Source organism: Podarcis gaigeae (assembly GCF_964106915.1).
Source record: "Podarcis gaigeae genome assembly, chromosome: 1".
Taxonomy (NCBI): domain Eukaryota; kingdom Metazoa; phylum Chordata; class Lepidosauria; order Squamata; family Lacertidae; genus Podarcis; species Podarcis gaigeae.
Genome location: NC_139678.1, coordinates 104,052,873 through 104,074,950, shown reverse-complemented (window position 1 = coordinate 104,074,950; position 22,078 = coordinate 104,052,873). Strand labels below are relative to the sequence as shown.

General features: G+C 39.5%; 2 protein-coding genes across 11 annotated transcripts in view; one reads left to right on the top strand and one right to left on the bottom strand.

Moving 5' to 3' along the window:
* The window catches only part of PRPF40A (pre-mRNA processing factor 40 homolog A), a gene marked incomplete at its 5' end in the record, with an annotated part of 60,761 nt that overhangs the window by 18,937 nt on the left and 19,746 nt on the right, over nt 1-22,078 (top strand). For 2 of the 4 annotated variants that reach the window (XM_083706277.1, XM_083706279.1), the window contains 13 exons: nt 474-582; nt 1,011-1,161; nt 2,395-2,528; nt 3,035-3,149; nt 3,297-3,388; nt 3,531-3,647; nt 4,330-4,467; nt 5,255-5,350; nt 6,452-6,538; nt 6,623-6,719; nt 6,814-6,875; nt 7,562-7,690; nt 9,620-10,934. In XM_083706277.1, the coding sequence (XP_083562403.1) occupies nt 474-582; nt 1,011-1,161; nt 2,395-2,528; nt 3,035-3,149; nt 3,297-3,388; nt 3,531-3,647; nt 4,330-4,467; nt 5,255-5,350; nt 6,452-6,538; nt 6,623-6,719; nt 6,814-6,875; nt 7,562-7,690; nt 9,620-9,712 (1,420 nt within the window). In that variant the 3' untranslated portion in view covers nt 9,713-10,934. Of the gene's footprint in view, nt 1-473; nt 583-1,010; nt 1,162-2,394; nt 2,529-3,034; nt 3,150-3,296; nt 3,389-3,530; nt 3,648-4,329; nt 4,468-5,254; nt 5,351-6,451; nt 6,539-6,622; nt 6,720-6,813; nt 6,876-7,561; nt 7,691-9,619; nt 10,935-22,078 lie in introns of those variants that run through there. The other 2 variants (XM_083706280.1, XM_083706278.1) reach the window with 2 other exon arrangements.
* The window catches only part of FMNL2 (formin like 2), a 189,040-nt gene continuing 179,495 nt past the window's right edge, over nt 12,534-22,078 (bottom strand). For 2 of the 7 annotated variants that reach the window (XM_083705917.1, XM_083705914.1), the window contains 3 exons: nt 20,596-20,719; nt 17,586-17,679; nt 12,534-14,997 (listed from right to left, as the gene is read on the bottom strand). In XM_083705917.1, coding sequence (XP_083562043.1) covers nt 14,997; nt 17,586-17,679; nt 20,596-20,719 — 219 coding nt within the window. In that variant the 3' untranslated portion in view covers nt 12,534-14,996. Of the gene's footprint in view, nt 14,998-17,303; nt 17,680-20,595; nt 20,720-22,078 lie in introns of those variants that run through there. The other 5 variants (XM_083705916.1, XM_083705913.1, XM_083705918.1 and 2 more) reach the window with 4 other exon arrangements.

Here is a 22,078-nt window from a genome sequence, read left to right as displayed (position 1 = left end):
TCCCCTTTTTTTGTTGAGTGAAACTCCGACTCTGCAGCCATTTGAAAGTCTAGATACAAACCATGGTTGCCTCTGCATTTGTACAAAGACTGCAGTGTGTGAGAAGTTGTCACTGAGACTGTTGGCAAAAAATGTATTGGGAATGGATGCAAGCAAGGAAGGGATCCATTGCTGTGTGTTTTAAAAATACAAAAACCTTTTATCCAAGCAATGGGAGAAAAGAAATGGCAGGAGCTGGAATACAACACATAGAACTTTTTAAAAAATCTAAATTGTTAACACATTAGTTCTTTTATTTTAGCTTTGCAAGCTGGAATGATTTTGTAATATTAAACACGAGTTACGTATGATTACACATTTTATACTCTCTTGGTTATCAAACATTTGGCAAGGATTGGGATGTTGACTGATCAGTGTGAAAGAGTGGGAGCAAAGTGATTTATAGAGCCTTTTTTCTTCCTATTTCTATACAGAAAAGCTGAACAAATGTTTGGAGAGATGGAAGTCTGGAATGCAATATCAGAACGTGATCGTCTTGAAATCTATGAAGATGTCCTATTCTTCTTATCAAAGAAAGAAAAGGTAATTTATTTCTTCAGATGGGGGGCATACACACCCACTTACTCCTCTTCCTCTTTTCTATAGGTAAATCTGTCTTCCTCTACATTTTAAAAAATATCATATCTAGATTTCTATAAATGACAATGTCTTTTCCTTAATGTGGCACTACTTAATTTAGTTCCGAACAAAATAGAGCAAAAGCTTGATGTGGTGGTTACACCATAGGCATTTCTTGAAGATAGTCTTCTAGTCTATCCGGAATTATGCACGCATCCTGGCAATGAAAAGTAGTGTGATGTCTCTTTCTTGTTCAGTGATGAAGTTATGCAGTTGCTTCAGACTGGCGGATTTGCTACAAAATGCCGCCTCTTAATAATCTGTTGGTAATGTTTGATACCGAGCATTTTAGCAAAACAAATGCCATTAAATGTATCATTTAACTTTTTCAGGAACAGGCCAAGCAGTTGAGGAAGAGGAACTGGGAGGCATTAAAAAACATCTTGGATAATATGGCTAATGTCACATACTGTACTACCTGGTCAGAGGCTCAGCAATATCTGATGGACAATCCTACCTTTGCAGAAGACGAAGAACTTCAGAGTAAGGAGACAGGGTTTAATCCACGTAGTGCTAAAGTTTTTCCCCTCTCCTTCCCCTCTGTGCCTCCTAAATCTGCTCCAGGCCTTCTTCCCACTCCGGAGCAGACTTGGGGACAGCATGAGGAAGGATTATCCCATTGCACTAGCACAAACATTTAGTTAAATACAACTCAAAATATCCTGGTTCCTTTATTGTCAGAATATGATCTTAGTGATGATCTGATGGCAACAGCAACTCGGATCTTTAACCTTCAATCTAGCTTGCTCCAGTATAGAGGTGGTGTGCCTGATAAAACAGCATTGTTACCTTTGGCAGCCAAGATTTCCCAACTCACATTGCTCTTGGTGGAGAATGCAGGAGCCAGTACTGCACAGACTTTGATCCAATTCAGACCTAATCAGTTTATTTTCCTTTATATGGTTTAGCTGTATTTTTTGTTAATATTTTGTTTGGGTGGGGGGTGCGTGTACATATGTATATATATATTTATATATATATTCTATAGATAGATAACATGAATATAAGCAAAGCACCTGGGTATCTTGGGTTTGGAAATCATTGAAAGCTCCTGTTACTTTAAAATCAAAAGCTTGTCATTGGTATAGCAGAAATGAAGGAAGGGAGTGCATGTTTCTGAGGCTTGCTACAGATTGCTCTTGTAGTGAGAAATTGCCACTAAAAATGTTGGGGCAGGCAGGGATGTTGAAGGAGACTTGTCTGATGTCAGAAGCCTGCTGTACTCCTGGAGGCTCCCTGTGCACAAGTAGCTCCAATCTTCAGGCAGTTGCCCTCCAGAACTTGGATGCTGATGAGAATGATGCGGGGGTCGGGTTAGCACATTTGCCCCATGCCTGTTCCTTCTTTTTCCCCCCTGATAATGTAACATCTAAAAAGAGGGCTATGGTTTCTTCTGAGACTTTATAAATCTTACATGAGAAACAAAGCAAAAGCTTTGCCAAAAGCACATGCCAGATTTTTTAAAAATGGCTTACCTCAGCAGTGGGGAAGATCCAGTTGTGTCAACAGGCACAAAAGGATTCTCCTTTCCTCTCAGCCCCCCTCACCTCCTACCTGCTGAAGGAGATTTTTTTTTTCCCAGGGACAGGGGGCTGTTGTGGAGGAGGAGAGGAAGGGAAGTCATGTTTGTGCAAGCAGAAGATTGTGGCAGAAGCAAATTACCACAGTTGGACCTTACCCTTCATTTTCTGAAACGTTTGTATGCTGCTTTTCTAGATATGGATAAGGAGGATGCATTGATTTGTTTCGAAGAGCACATAAGGGCTTTGGAAAAGGAGGAGGAGGAAGAAAAGCAGAAGGGATTGCTCAGGGAAAGACGACGGCAACGTAAAAACAGAGAATCTTTCCAGGTTAGTGACAAAATGAACTATTAGGTGTTGGGATAGGTTACCATCAATCTTGGTATTCTGTAAATTGCAAATAATGAGTGTAGATAAATACTAAAAGATCTTGCAGGTCAACATTTTATGGCTTCACCATAGTCTGTTTTACCTGAAGAAAGTTTATTTTCGATTCATCATCTCCTGGCATGTCTGTCACAGTATGGCCCATGGTCAGGGATGATGGGAGTTGTAGTCCAGCGTCATCAGGGAGCACAGGTTAGCCACCCCTACTCAAGACTGCAGTCCTAACTCCACTTAGCTGGTAGTAAGTGCCACTGAATTCAGTGAGACTTAATTTCTGAGTAGACATTATTAGTATTGCAGTCCTAGAGGTATTTTAGATGCTTTTCCATTTGATGTCCACATGCTATATTGTAGCATTCTATGGGGCAGTAAAAATGACAGGGCTGACTCATTTCCATTTTAATATACAGGATTGTGAGATTGCCCATTTTCTACTGTTTCCTTTGCAGATATTTTTGGATGAGCTGCATGAACATGGCCAGCTGCATTCAATGTCATCATGGATGGAGTTATATCCAACCATAAGTTCTGATATTCGATTTACTAACATGCTTGGTCAGCCTGGTAAGTATATTCTCTCATGCTTGTAGAAAATAAGATGGAGGTAATGCTTGTGCATTTTTGGTAGATAGAAGCAGGGTTACTAATGTAATAAGAAATGCAACTCTTGGGTAAGCGGGAAGTTTTGACCAATGTAGTTTCTTTCTTCAGGCTCGACAGCACTTGATCTCTTCAAGTTTTATGTTGAAGATCTGAAAGCACGCTACCATGATGAAAAAAAGATAATAAAAGACATCTTAAAGGTGAGGGGAAATGTGATTTTAGTTGCTGGGAGAAAGCCAGTGTTTCCAATCCAAAATGAGTGGGTTTAGATACCTTGAGCTGGGAATCCACACTGTCATGTTGTAACATGAGTTTGTGCCATCAAAATTTGCTGTTTTGCAGGACAAAGGATTTGTAGTTGAAGTGAATACTACTTTTGAAGACTTTGTCACAGTCATCAGTTCAACTAAAAGAGCTACCACTTTAGATGCTGGAAATATCAAGCTAGCTTTCAATAGTGTAAGTTGGACTTTTAAAAATCTAGAATATTTTTTAAAATCCTAATGTTAAGAAGACTTGATAAAATGTTTACAAGTCTGCAAATAAGTATGTAGTATCTGTATAGTCAAATGCTAGAATATAAACGTAATGATGATAGGTGGAAAAGTGTGGAATTGATGGGGCTGTTTAGACCTAAAAGCAAATCACAGTTGAGGAGCCTCAGGCTTGCATCCTACCTCCTCTACTCAGATAAGATTCAATCAAAGTTTAGTGGCAAACTATGATGTATCAGAATTTGCCCTGTTAGTGATTTATAGAATCCAAATCATGGGTGGTACCAAATGTTGCATGAAAAGACCTCCACTCATGCAACAAGACGTCCTCTTCTCCTTCCTACACACACACACCCCAAATAAGCTCCAGATGATTGAGGGACTCCCCAGAGGGGATTCTGGAGGTGCTCAAGTGAAAAGAGAGGAAGGCAAAGTCCTACATAGTGAGTGGGAAGTCTGTTCTACTCATGAATGGATCACATTAGGTTCAATCACATGATTTGGTGGTGCGTCTGAACCACCATTATATGTGACACATGCACAGCAAATAATGAGAAAAGTACTCCCTTGCAAAATGGGATTTGGTTGTTTTCCCTTTTTTCCATTGCCCTTACATTGAATGGTCACTTGGTTTTGTTTTGATGTAGCTGTTGGAAAAGGCAGAGGCTCGTGAACGTGAGCGAGAGAAAGAAGAAGCCCGCAAAATGAAACGGAAAGAGTCTGCTTTTAAGAGTATGCTAAAACAAGCAACCCCTCCAATTGAAATGGATGCAGTGTGGGAAGATGTAAGCATGTTCCATAGCATTTTGCAAGAGAATGTTGGTTACCCAGAAAACACTTTTTTCCCATTGTTAAATGAAGTGTGTGTTTGGGGGGGCGGGTGTATGTATCGATCTAAGTACAATTTCTTTTAAATGAAATTAGAAAGACTGTAAATGGAATAACAAAATAGGTGAAGTGCTTGCAGGGAGATAAATTGAAGGATTTTAACTCAAGTGGTCATGGGGTGGGGCAGTGGGGTGTCTTCTCAGGAGGATGCAAAAAGGTCCCGTTTAAGAGCAGAGATAATAGATACATTTTGGAATGAAATGCACTTTTGAATGTTTTCTCACATTTAAAATTGTGGCATCAGATATTCCAAACATGGATCAGACAGGTTTTTATACAGGGTACTCTTCTAGAAGTCAAGGAAGAATTAATCCCACTTGGCACAGTATGAATATTTGATGATTGGAAAAGCTTTGGATTATGTTCAGTGAGAATACTGGAAGGCATTTCTGAAGAAAATTGATGTGGGGTCTAAATTCTTAACCTTTATAAGCATCATACATAAAGCACCTCACGTTTCTGTCTTTACCATGGGATCTTGGCTAAGATTCAGCCATGCTAAGAATATCAGCAGAAGTGTGTTTCATCATTATTTGATCTGGTTTTTATGAACACAATACTTTTAACTAGTAGATTGTATTGAGCCGTAGTCTGATCTTTTTTTGGAAAAACAAAGTAATTTGTATACAGAACATTTTTATTTTGCTGGCTAAACCATATACATAATTCTTCTCTTATATATAGATTCGGGAAAGGTTTGTGAAAGAACCAGCATTTGAAGACATCACTCTAGAATCAGAAAGAAAAAGAATATTTAAAGATTTCATTTATTTACTAGAGGTAACAATACTATGATAAGAGCATTGTCTGATAGATTTGAAACAGATTTTAAAAAACTTAACTTATTGAACTGATCCCCAACAATAGAATTGGAGAACCTTTTCTTCCTGTATCTCTTAGTGTAAATCTGTTGGCACCTGCATGCAAGTGGTGGGTGGGAGCCAGAGCCAAAAGTTGGTGAGGTATTCCCTTTTCTTTCTCTTGTGGACACCCTTTCCCAATTTTTTCCTTGGACGACTCATGAACTAAAGCCGCCTTTCTCCAATCTGGTGCTCTCCAAAGGTTTTGGAGTACAAAAGGCCTTGCCCAGCTTGCTTATTAGAGTGAGCCGAAGGGGATTAGCTGGGTTGGGACCAAAGAGAATAACGTCTCACTGGGGCAGGAGCAAGTTCCAGCCATCCTTAAGGGGGCATCACTGGACCAAGTTATTTATTTAACAACTATCACTGATTGGGGAATACTGTGGCAAGGTGCTTGAAAGGGTGATGGCAGCCCAGCTTGGATCAATTTCATTCTGGCTTCATCTGGGGTCCAAATAACAGAAGGATGCTGTCCCTAAAATATTTAGCAGTAGGTGTCAGCATTTGCCTGGACACAAAATACTATTGAAAGTATAGCTTTGTAGAATATATTTATGGGGACATTAGCTTCCTGTCTGAGAGTGATCTGTAATTAATTTTAACGGTTGGCATCTTTTTCATTAGATTCTATTTTTAATAACCTAAACACTGGTAGTGTATTCATCATCAGGAAGGATTACATGAAGATGTCAGCCCTCCCACTGTTGGAACTGCTCTTTAAATGTTGTAATTCATACCTCCCAAACATCTTTCTTTGCAAGAAGTATCCTGTGTTTCCAAAATCTCATTTGCTGTTAAGAAGATGGAAGAGTATGAACAAGTGTGGCTTTGCAAAGCCAGTAAAAGCCAGTGTCCAAAAAGGCATGCAGTGCAGTTTCAAAATAAAAGTATATAGAGGAAGTATTTCAGAATAGAGACTTAAAGAGATACACTATACATACTGTATTTGTGTAGCAAAAAAATTAACAAAACGCATGCTTACTCTTTCAAATGAGTAATTTTTATTCTTTCAATGCTGCAGCATGAGTGTCAACACCATCATTCAAAGAACAAGAAGCATTCTAAAAAATCAAAAAAACATCACAGAAAAAGGTCTCGCTCTCGTTCGGTAAGTATGCAGTATTCAGTTGGTTCTTTTTACCACCCAGCCTTTAAAAACTAATGTTACATGTCAAATACTCTTGCTTTAAAGGGTTCAGAATCTGAGGATGATGACAGTCATTCAAAGAAAAAGAGGCAACGCTCAGACTCTCGATCAGTCTCCGAACGATCCTCCAGCGCAGAATCTGGTACTTAAAAAAAAATCTTACCTAACAAAATAGAGATTTAGCAGTTATCAACTTAAATAACCCTGATACCTATTTAATTCTAATGCATTAATAGAGAGAAGCTACAAGAAATCAAAGAAACACAAAAAGAAGAACAAAAAGAGGAGACACAAGTCTGTGAGTATACCTCAGTTTGGCACTGTTCTCCTCCCACCCCACTCAATTTCTTGTATCTATCTGTGAAACGAAGAATTAAGGTGCACTTAATAAAATTGAACAACAGTGTGCTATTTTATTATTTGTATGTGAATTGTGTGACTGTACATTTGGTACAGCCATTTTTTTCTTTTAAAAAATCCCTAAAAAGTAGTAGTTGTCTTCCTTCCTAACTGAATTCTTGAAAGTTAAAGCATTCTGTATCACGGAAGTTTCCTGTTTAAAAGCTCACAAGCTGCCAGATACTTCTCCTGAGCCAGAAAGTCTGAATCCAGTTTGTTGTGCTTCACTTGCACATAATTTCTGTGCTATGAATATGATGTACAGTTAGAAGCCTTGCAGGTAGACGAGTCCCCCCGATACCAGTTAAGACTTGCAGCCAGTTGTCATGAGTAAGAGCTAGGTTAAGTCTCTTTAAATGTTCAGTCATGATTTTGAAAGTTAATATTTTGAACATGGAAGACTCAGGTTGAAATTCCTGCCTGCCTTCACCAGACTGTTGTGTGGTAATGAGAATTGATTGAAACACAGGCTTGGGATATAGAAAGACTCTCGTGGAACTAGAGGTAGATTCCCATTGGCCCCACCCTTCTACAGTGTATTCTCTGTGCATCCTTGATTTATACTGTTTATCTTACTCTGTACAGGATTCTCCAGAATCGGATGTGGATCGAGAAAAAGACAAAAAGGAGAGAGAAAATGAAAAGGAAAGAAGTAGGCAAAGATCTGAATCTAAGCATAAATCACCTCCTAAAAAGCGACCTGGCAAAGATTCTGTGAGTTTGCTTGGCTTTATTGTGTTAACTATCTTACCAGTAGATTAGTGGTTGTGTGGTCTAAAGGTGGAAGGATCTGCTATTTCTGATCGGTGTCACTGTTGCTTGTTTTTTACCCATAATAGTTATGCTGCAATTTTTTAAAAAACCTGGGGCCCTCCAGATGATGTTGGATGCCAATAGGCCCAGCCAGCATGGCCAGTCATCTGCAGTGATGGGAGCTATATTCCATTATCTGGACAGCCACAGATGTATTTTGATACATATAAGCTGCCAAAGCTATCACAACATTTGGAAAAGAACAAATTGGTGGATAACTGATACACACATTGGCCCAAGAGGTCATTTTGTATAGCTGTAGTTTTGTTTTGGCCTTTCAAGTTTATATCCTTCCTTTAAACACCAAGCTTGTATAAGAAAGCATGGACTAAAGTGTAACATTATATCTTCTCTTCATCCACAAAATTTCCTGAGAGCTTATTTGCTGTAGCTGAAGACCTAAATGCTAGAATTTAATGATCCGCATTTAAGTTTTGCTGGCTTCTGCCTGGCCCTATTACAATATAGATTGGCTCTGCTAATTCTCAATAGAGTGGCAACCATGGATCATAATGGCTTAATGGGACTAAGTTATTGTGGTTCAAGCATAACAAACTATTGTTTGTTCTCCAGAACTGTTTCTAGTTAATACACATCTCTTGTACAGTGGTACCTCGGGTTAAGAACTTAATTCGTTCCGGAGGTCCGTTCTTAACCTGAAACTGTTCTTAACCTGCAGCACCACTTTAGCTAATGGGGCCTCCCGCTGCAGCTGCACCACCACCGCACAATTTCTGTTCTTATCCTGAAGCAAAGTTCTCAACCCGAGGTAATATTTCTGGGTTGGCAGAGTCTGTAACCAGAAGCATATGTAACCTGAAGCGTTTGTAACCCAAGGTACCACTGTATAAGCCTTAGAATTTACAGTGACCACCAGCCACTGATACTATATGTATTTACTCAAGGTGGTGATGTGTAGTTAACTCAGTACCTTCAAGTTAACAGTGCTATTGAAAATCCACTGAGAACAGAAAAACGATCAAGCCACTCCAGTGGCTTGGCTTTGCACTAAGCTGAACTCTGTTCTGGAAGTCCAGTTAGGGTTTAGAATACAGTATGAGCAATTCCCCTCCCTGCGATTACTGAGGCATCTGATGAGTACATCCAACTCCTTTTTGAAGATTTAACACTAGGATTTAGCCCCCTGGACCTAAATCACTTTGGGCATAGCTTTTCTGTGAAGAAGGCACTAAGAGACTCCCATGTTTATTCGGAGTTCAGATTAAGTTACTTTCAACTTCAGAAAGATCAGATTCCTCAAGCATCTTTTGTTCAGACACTAGTTATATCAACATTTTATATGGGATTTCTGTTCATAGTGGTGGAACATGTCATTTATTCTCTCTTTACATTTGACTTACTGAATGTGGATTAAAAGGGCAGCATATAACTTTAGATAACATTGCTGTAGCATCGTAACCTGGAAGAGTGCATCCTTCTCCTTTGTTCTCAGTATGTTGTTCACCACTAAAGTTACTGTCTGCCTGGAAATGTGACTACACAATGTCCTTGATCAATTTTGACTTTGCTTGAGGGAGCAGTGCCAGCCAGTCAAATGAAAAAGTAATTTAAAAAAATATATTGGGTGCACTTAAAAGTAGTTATTTGAATTTGGTCATTAAATAGGCCTGAGGCCTGTAATTTACCAGTGGTGCTAAAATCGTACAGTTTGAGAGTTTCAAGTGATTTTTAGTATGAAATCTTAGGTTGTCTAGTGATGGCCAAACTGCAGTTCTTAATAAATACTGAAATGTTCAAAATCACTACAATGACTGAATTCTAAACTGTGGGAAAGGGTATATCGGATTATTTTTCATTGTCCTTTTTCAGGGTAATTGGGATACCTCTGGTAGTGAATTAAGTGAAGGTGAACTAGAAAAACAAAGGAGGACCCTCTTGGAACAACTGGATGAAGATCAATAAAAAGTATTTATACCAAATATGTTTACAATGTGATTTAATAAGAAATATAGATGATTCATTTCAGGAAATGGATTCCAATGTTCCATTGGCATAGCAATGGCTTTTCAGTTCTACTGCATAACTAAATATTTCAAATAATATCATTGTGTGCCTGGCAGCAAATTGTCAAAGACGGTGAACATTCAGAATTCAAGCTTCTAATAAGCTAGGCAGCCTGTATATATACCCCATGCACCTTGGCATTCTTCAAAGAGCACATTAGGATGAACAGAAAATCTTTTTATTTTTGAGCCCTTTCAATAGCGGCTTGGAAAAGTACTTGAGCCTTTCGGGCCTCTTGTGTCTATAAAACAGCTCTTGCTATGAAAGCCTAAACTTGTTTTTCTTGTCAAATAAGGTCTGGGGCTGGGTAAGGGGTGCACATGTTCTGTTCAGAAAGATGCTCCTATAATTTTCTTGGGCTCCACTTCTGTTGGGTTTTTTTAATTACTTTTTTATTTTGCAAGTGGAGGGAAATGAAGAAGAGAGGGGGAAATATTTTTTCTTCATTTATGGTAGTCCAGAATCCATTATTGGGTTTTTGTGTATTACCTTGCTGGCCAAAATGATGTTTTAGGTGGTTTCTATTGAATTTTGACTTTAGGTTGAAATGTATATCGAGTTTCACCCTGAAGTGAATTTTTAGTGTCAAGTTTTAAAACTGTGAAAAATAGATTAATTAATGGAAATCCTAATAGGCCCTTAATTTTCAAGGCTGTAAGGTATGCTGATGTAATAACATAGCTGCCATTTTTTATTAGAGAAGAACCTGGTATATGTACAAAGAAAATAACCAAATTGGCAAAGGGTATTATTTCAGCATTAATCTTGATGTTACAGAAAATAGCAAAATCAGACTAAATTGATGCAATATGTTGCCTTAAGGACTTCCGAAGAATGTACCACCAAGTTTTGGAAAGCAGTTGCAATACTCTTGTCTAGAAAAATCAATGTTAACGTAATACTTTTCTTTTGAAAGATGTTGACCTAATGTTGAAAACCTGGTCTCTTTTTATTCTGTTCTTTTTCCTTTGTACTGAATAGATTCTGACCAGCCTTTGATTAAAACTATCAGCCCTATACATTGAGGAGTATTGACTACTGTGGTACAGACTCTAAAATCTTTCTGATTTGAATATTTTTGTACATTTTTATCACTTATTAAACCTTGTCTTCTAGCGTGCACTAGTATTTTTTCTGTTTTTTAAAAATGCTCTGTACAGCCAACACATTACTGATCTCACACAGTGTTACTGGTTAAGTTAAGTACTCTAGTGTGGTGCTTCCTTTTTAATATATGTATAATCACAGCAACAAAAGAAAGTAGCTGTCAAAGATCTGTAACAGCACAGAAGTGGAATACTTAACAATATATAGTGGTGGTAATTCAAGATTGGCCTTTTTATTTGTGAATTTAGCCTCTACTATGCAAATTAAGAAATAAGGACAAATATAGCAGGCATGTTGTTATCCTTAGGTTTTACAGATTTCTATGGCGCTTGTGTAACAGTTTGCTCTACTTGCAAGTAAAAGGTTGGCTTCACAGTACAGGGAACTCTGCTGATTGGAGAGAAGCCATTTTCACTGATTTTTCCTTCTCTCCCCCCTCCCCCAATTGATAGAGTATGGGGGGAGACATCAAACAGTACAGGGTTGTACACGATGCATTCTGAATACTCTCAGGCGCAACAAAATGAATCATCCCTCCTTTATGGTGACCACTTCTTAATGAAAAATTATTCATACTAATTTTGTCTAGTTATATAGCTTAAGGTAGAGTGCAGTGAAACGTCCAGGAAATTCCAGAGCAGTAAGTGTTGGGGAATGAGAATGTAAAATGCTATGACTTCCTGCTGTCATAGTGTTTGGGACTCTGCTTATACAAGAGAATTTAAATATGTATTTTGTTAATGTTGAGGAGGAAAAGAAGAAAAAAACCAATTGCATATTTGGCTTCCTGTTTGAGAAACTGCAATTATGGTTAACTTGTTCATACCAATTGCATAGTTTGCCGTACATGGATTGGTAGCGCATCATGTTTCCCACTCAGCTACATACTGGTCTAGAGGTGGGAAAGTGTCACAGTACTTAAAACAGCTTTGAAGGAATAGCAGTTTCCCCGCTCCGATGCAAGTGATATTTATGTAAAATATTTTCTTATTGCCGCCTTGCATAATTTACATGAAGAAACATGTTTCTAAGTAAACATTACTTTTTAAAGCGTTGTCTTTATTTTTCCATTAAAAATAAAAAGCTTTAAGTATAAAGTTAGTTTCTTCATATTTCTGCAAACTGTCATACCCCATATCTTATTTGCTACAATCTGATTTCTTCTCTAGTTTGCATATCTTGTACATTTGAACTTTCCCCACTGCGTCTCAAAGAGAAACAACATACATATAAACTGCATCATTTGAAACTTCTTCAAATAGGTTTTGCCTAATGCAAACGTAAAGCAATGCAAATGGTTAACATGGAGATCTTTCCAATTCTACAATTCTGAGTCTATGTAGTCCGCTCATCCCATCACTAGGTTTCATTTTTCCAGCGTTTAATTTAAAAAGGGTTGTTTGCTCTTAACCTTATAGGAGAAAGTGCATGGTAATGAAGTTACCTGTTTATAGCTCATTACTACTACATTGTGGAAAAAGTCCAGTGCCAAAAGGAACTCACGCTTACATGCAGCTCTCTCTGGTTCTTGTTTTAGCACAGCCCTGCTACTCTGCATAATTCTATGGCCCCATATAGATCAGTCTGAGTAACAAGGAAAAGCTGTGGATCATTTGTAGTAGTGTAAATAGTTTATTCAATCATATGCCATGAACAGATCAGAAAAGTAACATGAACTGCTTTTATAAAACACCTATAATATTGCTAAGAAGCAGGTCTGTTACTAGATAAAATATTGAAGAGAACATGCCAATATTACAGCCCATTGTTCCTTTCTAAATATTTTTAGCATACTGTGATTTCTCATAACTCCTTAAATTTTTGAATTATATTACCAAATGTTGTTTCCCCCAAACCTAAACATTCATCTTTCTGCGAAGGAAAATGGCACAATCGTGGCATGTTCTCTTTAACATGTCAAGTACACATTGCTGTAAATTGAGAGAACAATTGGCAGTTTGTTTAAAATAAACTTCTCTGTAAATAGTTAAGCAAATGTCAATGTAATAACTTTTGAGCCCCAAACTGTCCATTTAGTTAAATATAAAAAAACAAAACTATAAGTTAAAATAACATTCAGATTGTATAGCACAGGCTGATGCATTTTTAAACAATATTTACAATATTACCCCGAGGCTAGAGTGGGAATTAAAGAGAAGTGTAAAAACCATAAAAAGCACCAAATTTGTAGCAAAATATCTGTACATTTAGAAACATTATCATATAACTACACATTATTAAAGGAATATGGGACCTTTACCAGTGGTTCACATAAGCACAACAAAAAAGAAAATAATTCAGTGGTTAAATACTATACAATAAATTTTACAATTAACAGTGATGCAGTGCTACCAGGAAAGGAAAGCTGTAAGCAAGATGTCCCTTAACTTTAGTCTGATTTTTGTCTTGGGAGAGAAAATCAAGTGCCCTGCCTTGTAAGTGATAGGTGGGGTTGGCAATGGCCGCTCTTGGTAATTAAAACTTTGTTTTAAATGTTTCAACTGGTTAAAAATATGAAATACAAGCACTCTAATCTGGAAAGGATAGCCACAAGCCCAAGGCAGATGCATTTCTAAAATGAGAAAGTCATCTGTGCACTGTAGCGTTCAACAGATTGTGCGTTCCCTATTAAACCCACATGTTTGGAAGAAATGAAGTGCAAATACATTTACAATTTCCAACTGCACATCTGACTTACACTTCTTGTAGGATGTTGCATCCATCAGCAGATCTGAACTGGGATAAAAAAAATCTATTTCAGGTTTGAGAATGTATGCAGTGATAAACTGTTTCGTTAACTAGCTACATTTCAGCTGAGAGACAGCTCTTACTTTCTGAGCCAACCTGGATTGTCGCATGGCAGAATCTCTTGTGGAATGGAAGTATAAGCTTATTTATGGAGGGTATCCTAATTTTTCGGCAGGGCACCAGATTTTTATTATTCTGACAACTGAACAGTTGTGGTCCTCAGGAATTATAATACTGATTACTGAGAAGTTAATATCTTAGTGCTAATTAATAAATAACATTGTTACCCAAAAGCTGCCTCTACCTGTAGAAAACAGTAGTGGAATTTCATCCATGATTCCTCTGTGTTTGCATTGTGTTCTATGAGCTATACCTCCTCACTTCAGCTTCACTACCAACTGGTATATAGCAGGTAGAATCTGAAAGCAGGTAGCTGTGTATTAAAATAAGCCATATGTTATCACATCCTATTTACAGCCGAAACCCCACTATCCAAGCCTTTCTTATCCCAGTTAAGTTTAACCTTTTGTAAAATGTAATCACATCTACATCAACTTCTGTTTTCTGGATGTTTTCCCCACCCTTAAGAGGAATGCATTTTTCTTAAAAGGGTACAATTTAATGAGTTTCTCCCCTTCGTATATGGTAAGTCCTTACATATGCATATGAAGGTGTATGCATACATCATCATAATAATAAGTGCAACAGAATCTCAAAACTAAGTCAAACTGTCCAGAAGGAATGTATTGAAATCATTAAAAAAAATCCACAGCGGATCACTTCCAAGTATTACCTATTTACAAGTCATGAGATCAAGAAAGCCCACTGAAGGCTATTCACTAAATGGTATGTAACAAAACAAAACAAAAATACAATATGTATTTTACATTTTGGTTAAAAACACTGAACAAATTTATTGGTGTAAAACAATACCCAATCAAATAAAGTCCTATTGCTTTGATTAATTTGAGCAGGTAATTGAATTTTAGGCACTTGGTAGTTACAGTTGAGTGGAGAGCTCATCTTCTCCCCCCCCCCCCCGTATTTTTCCCCTCTGTGTTCCTATGTGTTTGCTGTTGTTATTGAGCCCTTCAGAAGATAAGTTAATGTACTGCAATAAAGTCCACAATTAGAATGGTAGCGCAAATATAGTTCACATGGCAAGGAATCAGTCAAGCACACGTTCTACTTTACACATGCACGTTCTCCCAATCCGGCTCACATGGCTATTTCAGCACCGTTGAGAGTGCGTAAATTCTGATCATCAAAACGCCGCCTCACGCTTCTCCTCACCGCATCGGCTCGTCTGTAGGGCTGGTTTCTAAGATCTGCAGGGAAGAAGCAGGAAGGTGTCAGAAGTGGGCTAGCCTATGCCTCTGGATCTAGACAAGGAAAGAGTCCTGCTGGTAGCCAATCAAAGCAGCTTGAAGCAAAAGAGAAAAAGGGACTGTTTAAGCTCCCAAGAGAGCCGAGCAGAACAGCAGTGATGGGCCTCTCTCTTCACTGACTATTACTAATATGAAACTTCTGCCTACTGCATTATTCAGGGTTATGCATCTAGGTATGAAAAGGGTTCTGCGAAAGCAATCTTGCAATTTCATTGCATAGCAAAAGCTTCCACCAGATTTCTCCTGTATAGAGAGAATCAGGTGGGGAGCTGCTTCCACACCAGGGTTCTACTACTGAAGGACCAAACTTTGGGGCCACCATGAATCTGCATCAGCTGCTTTTTCTTAGGAGGATGAAAATGAGGGTATGGATTATTATTTTTTTAAAAAAACACACAGACAGGATGGCAGCAGGGTTAGATGCTAATGCTGGTTGGCTGTCACTTGCCACTAATTTTCCCTGAGACCCAGGCTTCATTCATTCTCTCAACCTCTTCAAACTGTGACCTCAGACTCTTCTATACTGGTGAGTTATAATATGAAAAATATGTTATAAAAATGGGACAACAGGGCGCTGTAGTGTTGCCCATGTGAAATTGCATTGAGAGCTATATTTTTATAGTGTTTTCCAGATCAGTGTAGATCCAGCTGGCGACTCCTTTGCCCCACATGCTACCAATTTCTGCTGTCCACAGGAGGCAAATCTATTGTGTTTCGTAGTGGTATGACCAGCAAGCCAATCTGAAGCCTTCCAGGTTTTTTTAAATAAAACAGCAGCAGCAAAAACAATAAGCAGGCACTGCTCCTCTTTCCCACCCCCACCCCCTTCTACCCTGGAGTTCCCTTAGCTCTTTAAAATCACACCTCCCCAGCTGTGCTAGATTTCCAGACTACAGCAACCTACCAAACCATTCACAATTTGCACAATCTGTACTTGCTTAATGCCAGCAGTTTTGACTACTGTATTACACTGGCACTTTTAAAAGCCAGTTGGTCTACACTGCTAGCAGTGGCGCGGTCCTGATTATGCTTAAAAGAAGGGAATGACGTGGGTAGGACTGCTTGTGGCTGCTGCCCCAACAACATTACCCTACCCTACAATGCCGCTGTGAGCAGCAGCCACATGGCCAGTCCCATTTGCTTCAATAGACTATTGTATTTTAATATTCTGTTGGAAGCCACCCAGAGTGGCTCGGGAAACCCAGCCAGATGGGTGGGGTATTAATAATAAATCATCATCATTATTATTATCATTATTATTTGCTGAAACTGGGGACAGTGCTGCATCAGGAGCAAAAAGCACACACCTATCCTGAATTTGTATCCCTTTCCACCAACAGGGTTCCCTATAAACTCCCTACTAACACACACTCCCATACATAGCAGCATGAAGGTGCTATCCATACACATACACACACACACACTATTCTCCATTGTTTTTTCTTAGATTTTATTCTAAGGTCCATGCACACTCCTGCTCCAGGAGAATGAGATGGATACAGGAAACGGGCACTTTCAGAGGAATTGCCCCTCAACTTAGCTGATGCTCCCAGAGCCTGCACTGATAATTCGAAGAAGCCAGCCAAATGCTCTCAGTGGCAGCATACAGTGTAAGGATGGCTGCCATTGCTATGGGAAGCGCTGCTACTGAAGCAGAAAGGCAAACAAAGGTGCCGTTGTTAAAAGAGGAGCAAAGAGAATGACAGTCCCCCCTCGCAGGGAAGATTTAGTTGTAGCGCTTACTCAGCCTACAAGAATAGGATTCACTAGCAGCCCCCCGAGGTCTTTTGGATAAAGCAACTGGCTGTAAATCACAGGAGGCTCCCAAAGACCCAATTGGGGAGGCAGGGGCGGCTAGTAGATGTGGGAATAATAGTTAATTGCTAAGATGCAACTAACAGCCATAAGATCCACACACAGCCTTTTCTCTTTTCCTAGGGTTTGCTTCACTAATAGTGGCTGAATCCACTGTCCTTGCAGGGTAGACAGAGCACACAAATAAATCTTTGCACGTAAGCTCCCATTTCTGAGAGGTTCCCACATTTCTTTAGTATGGCAAAATGCCTTTTGGAACCACCTGGCATATGGAAAAGGAACGGGCAAAGCTTTATACACTGTATGCTTATGTCAGGAAATGCTATATTGCTGTTTGATGGGCTGCTGTTAAAAAAAGAAAAGGAACACAGAGCCTGTAGAATAGTTGGCAACCCTACTTTGTGCCCCTTCCCTCTGCAGAACACAGACTCATCAGTACAACACAGAGGCAACAACATCTATCTTGTGGAAGAGTCTGGAAAGGGAGGAGCCACTAAGTGCTGTGACGTCATCCAGCACAAGCAAGAGCTGCAGATTAATCCATCCCACACGCTACAGATAAAAACAACAGAAGAAAGACCGAAAAGCACCAGCAATGCTGCTAAACGCTTGCAGCGTCATCCCTCCTTTATCTTAAACTTGGCTGTGATTTGCAGCAGTTTTTGTGTTGGCATACAGAGAGAGGAGGAAGCTAAGTAAAAAGTGATGCTTGCCAGCTCTGTGTATCCTCCACCACCGGTGTGCTAGAAGAAATCCTTACCCTCGAGTGAACATTTGGAAATTTAGTGATATTATTCTTCTTTAAGGCTAAACAGAAGGGGGAAAAAACACAGAATGATGGTTAAGTTAAAAATGGGATGGAACATGAAGAGCAACTCAATTCTGTGCCCAAAAAGCAAAATAATAATATATTTATTTTTTAAAAAATAAATGTAAAAAGCCACACATGTTAGCAAGTAAAGCAAAAGTGGGTGAGGTGGAGGCTTAAAGAAGGTTAAAAAAAGAGAAAGGGAAGGGAAGAGGTGGCCATCGTAAGCCTCTTACTAATAAAATTCCAAGCTGCTTTGAACATTGGCTCCAGGATGACTGTCCAGCAATTAACTTGAAAGAGCAAAAGAGGAGTTAACAGGCAGCATTCTTATTTTAAAGCTCCCCATTAAAACATATTACACCAGTAGGAAATGAAATGCTGCTTTAAGATGATTGGTTCTTGTATCAAAGACAACAGCATTGACAGACACATGCAGCGTAAACAGCACTCCTTTTTAAAAAACATTCTACAGTGCAAGATGTTAATGGATCCAGTTCCATGACAATAACGCAGGGTATCTTCTATGGCAAGGCAATTTTGATCATATTGCTTCACTAGGCCTTATCTGCTGCCACCTGAGTAGTTTCTTCATCCAGCCCCTCAATCTTTGTTTCTTGGCTCTAGATGAGTTTAGCATGAGAATTAGATGAGCTTAGCATGAGAATTATTTAAAATTTATTTCTTATGGCTTGGGCTCAGAAGTCAAGACCTGCTTTCAGAACCATGGTCTGCCTGGGTCCTGGGTTTTGCCCAGCCTCCACTATTACGAAGGACTGAACTGATCAAAGGCAGAATGCTATCTTAAGCGAGGCTACCACTTGGCTCAAAGGAGATTTCCCATTAAGTTGCCATGGAACTGAAGCTAACGACTGTGGGTGTGAAAAACAAAGGGAGTGGGTGCGGGGACCACGACCACATTTATTTTATTCCTGTTCACACATGCAAACACAAACATGCAAGCGATGGTTAGAAGGACCCATGTGGAAATAGGTGCTCACAGATCACAAAACAGTGACTTCATTTTACATGCCATAAACAAAGCCCATAAACATTCATCCTGGCTCACTGATATATACTAGGTTTGCTTCCGGAGATAGGCTTGGCTTAACAGGACTCATGCAACATAGATCAAGTCACAAAGAAGTAAAGGAGGTGCGAGAGCCCAGAGGAGAAGACACAGAAAAGCCAAGTGAACTGTCCATCACATTTGCCATTACAACCCACAACCATCCCTTGAAAATTGTGGTGGCTGGCTTGAAGCGCAGCCACCATGGGCCTTGAGGACATTTCTGTGACTTCCATCACTTGCTGCTCTATGGCGCTGAGCCCACAGGGTGACTTTGAAATGCGGAAGGTAGAACAAACGGTCACTGGGAGGATGGAAGGGAACCAAAAAAAGGTTCCTGACAGGCAAAAACATGCAATGAGATGAGCGATGTCAAATATGACTCCGACGAGATGCCAAACATCACTAATCCATTCAAACAGCTATAATGCGGAGAAACGTCAAAAACCTACAGCAACCTTTTTGTTTTTTTTTAAAGAGCGTCGGGTGTGAAAGAGGAAAAGTTTAGTAATGGAATTCCTCTGTGAGAACAGGTTCGCAGAAAAAACGAGAGCCACGCTTGGCCGTCCGAGCTGTAAAGGGAACAGTCTTCAGCACTGCATGGGAAATAACAGCCAGACAAGACAGAATATACAGTAAGAAGCAAAGATCTATTGTATTAGTACATTGTTAGTGCTTTGTTAAAGACACCCTGAGGTGGCTTATTCAGTCATTTAACCACAATAGGATTTGTTTGGCTGGGTTACCAGTAGAATTATCTTTCTGCAAATCACATCAGTTACTGGGGTGGTTTTTTTTAAAGGTAAAATTGGTGTATGAACAAGGGCGTGATGAAGTGCACACTTTTATCTCAGCACAACATTTATTTGCATGGCTCTTCTCGCACCCTGATGGACTGCTCTTGGAACTTAGTGAAATGAAATCACACAACAACAGAGTGGGCAAAGTAAACTCTAGGCGAAGTCTCAGCCAGGAATCAGCCATAAATTTACCACTGAAAATGAGACATGAGAAGTGAAGTCCTGGCTGGATAGGATCCATGCATCTGTGCGTGGATGTTTTTAAAACCCACCGTATTTGTTGCTTGCATTTGGTATTACTCATACTCAGGGACCTATTACTGCTGATTATGGAGAAATTATTAACAATTAGCTGCTGCTGTTTTCATCCACTCTGTGATTGTCCCAGAAGCCACTAAATCAGATTTCAGCAAATCACCTGTCTGTTGCAGGAGTAGTTTGCCCACACTGTACTTGTCACGGCAGCTATAAATTAGACCCAGCCATTGTCAGCCTATTGCGTTCAATTATGGATTGCAAAAAGGGACTAGTATTAGTCTGTTGCAAGAGGAATATGCAGCTCTGAAGTTCAAAATCGTTCAACAAATCCAAATCACACAATTTTGTCCTCCGTCACATATTTAATGCTGGAGCAATTACCATTAGTAGGACTTGAAGGACAAAACAAAAGCTTTTAAAAGCAAGGCTCAACTCCAGTGGCTTTGCGCATGGATCAAAAATACTCAAAGATTTGCAAGGCATGCACCTGTTGCAAAAATACGTCTAATAAGGCTCTACGGGGTCTACAGCTTGAGTTATGAGAGCATGCTGAAGTGAAGGAGAAATTAAATAATACACAAATGTTATGTCAACGAGGCCTTGCCAAAGAAGAGGACTGAAACCCTGAGCACTATATAATGTGCACCATTTGTTAAATGACTGATACATGTGATTATTGTCACTGAAATCAATTTATAACCCTTTAAAGAGCTATGTTAGAGCTTTGCAAAGTGAAAGCTATGAAGGGGCACTTTGGAACAGCCTCTTCCTCCTCATTATTATTTTACCTGTGATGATATCTTCGATAGCTCCATCCTTCCCCTCGTACACATGTCTATTGTCCTTGACTTGTCGCCGCCTTAGCTCTGCAATCAACTCTTGCTGCTGCCTCTTCGTTTTATGAGACGGAGACTGAAAGGGAGCAAAGGTCGGTAAAGAGCAATGGCCAACAAGATGCTGAAAACACCATCTCTTCTCTTTGAGGTATAAGGTAAGGAACTTAGGTACCTGCCCCGTACAGAGTTAGAACCACTAGGTCAACCCTGTCTTTCCCCAGCCCTACACATATTTCACCTGCACTCATTTTCACTAACTCCCAGTTCACTTCTAGAAAAAAAGGGGGAAATTATGGTTCTAACCTATGAAACTTTGAAAAGTTTGGGATCAGAGTATCTACAACCCTTTTCCCACACCAACCTCTCGGCTGAGAGAACAACGTTTGAGGCCTGTCTCAGGGGGTCCTGGCCTTCTGAGGCTAATCAAAATAAGGACCTTTCCTGTGCTGGCTCCCTGATTATGGATTGCCATCCCCAGGCATACCCATCTGGCACCATGATTATTACTGTTTAGATGTCAAGTGCGGTCTGTCTTGTTTGTCACATACTAACACTTAATCTGCTTTTAGCTGCTTTTTGTGATTTATACATTGTAGTGCTGATGGTTTTTGTTTTTGTTGTTTCTTTTTTATTGTTCTACACAATATCAATGGCAATTGTAAAGTTGCCATGAGGGCCAAGACACTGGAAAAGTGGGGAACACAATCCTGACATTACAGGAGGTGGGGTTGCTTTGTGCAAATATCTGTAGAAGTCACCTTGCATAGTGAGAATTCTTAATTGTATTGTTAAAATATATTATCATGGAATAGAGGGTCTCATACGCCAAGCAGAACTCTGGAAAATGCTAGATGCAACCCAAAACGGCAGTTTCTGCCACTGCATTTTCTTTGAGCCTCTTCTGACTAGCCTTCCTTCACATTTGGTAACTGCATATTTATGGGTGACTATGCGCTGAATGTCTTCCTGTTATCGAATTGCTTGGCCAAGATAAATGCTCATTACTTCTTGGTAAGCATCTTTCAAACAGGGCAAATTCCAAGCATTGTATCAATGGCTTTAGGAGAATAAACACCTTTCTGAGATTTAGGAATAACAGGAAAGGGCATACACATGAAACTCCTCTAGTTTCCTTTTAAGTTTCTTGTATGACTGCCTTGTTAAAATGTCTCTGTGAGAAAGAGAGCTTCAATAGTTATCTCTGAGAGAAAACACCTGACAGAAAGGTGTTTGGAATGTTCCTTGCCAATCCCAAAGACTTGAGAGAAGCAGTCTCAGCCAATAAGGCAGCAGTAGCCAAGGTGGTGCTTTCCAGATGTGTATTCCACAACTCCCATCATCCCTAACAACTGGAGTTCAATAATATCTGGACATCGGCTGCTCTGCAATAAGACGATCTCTTTCACGGGACCAACACATGCCACTTTATCAATCC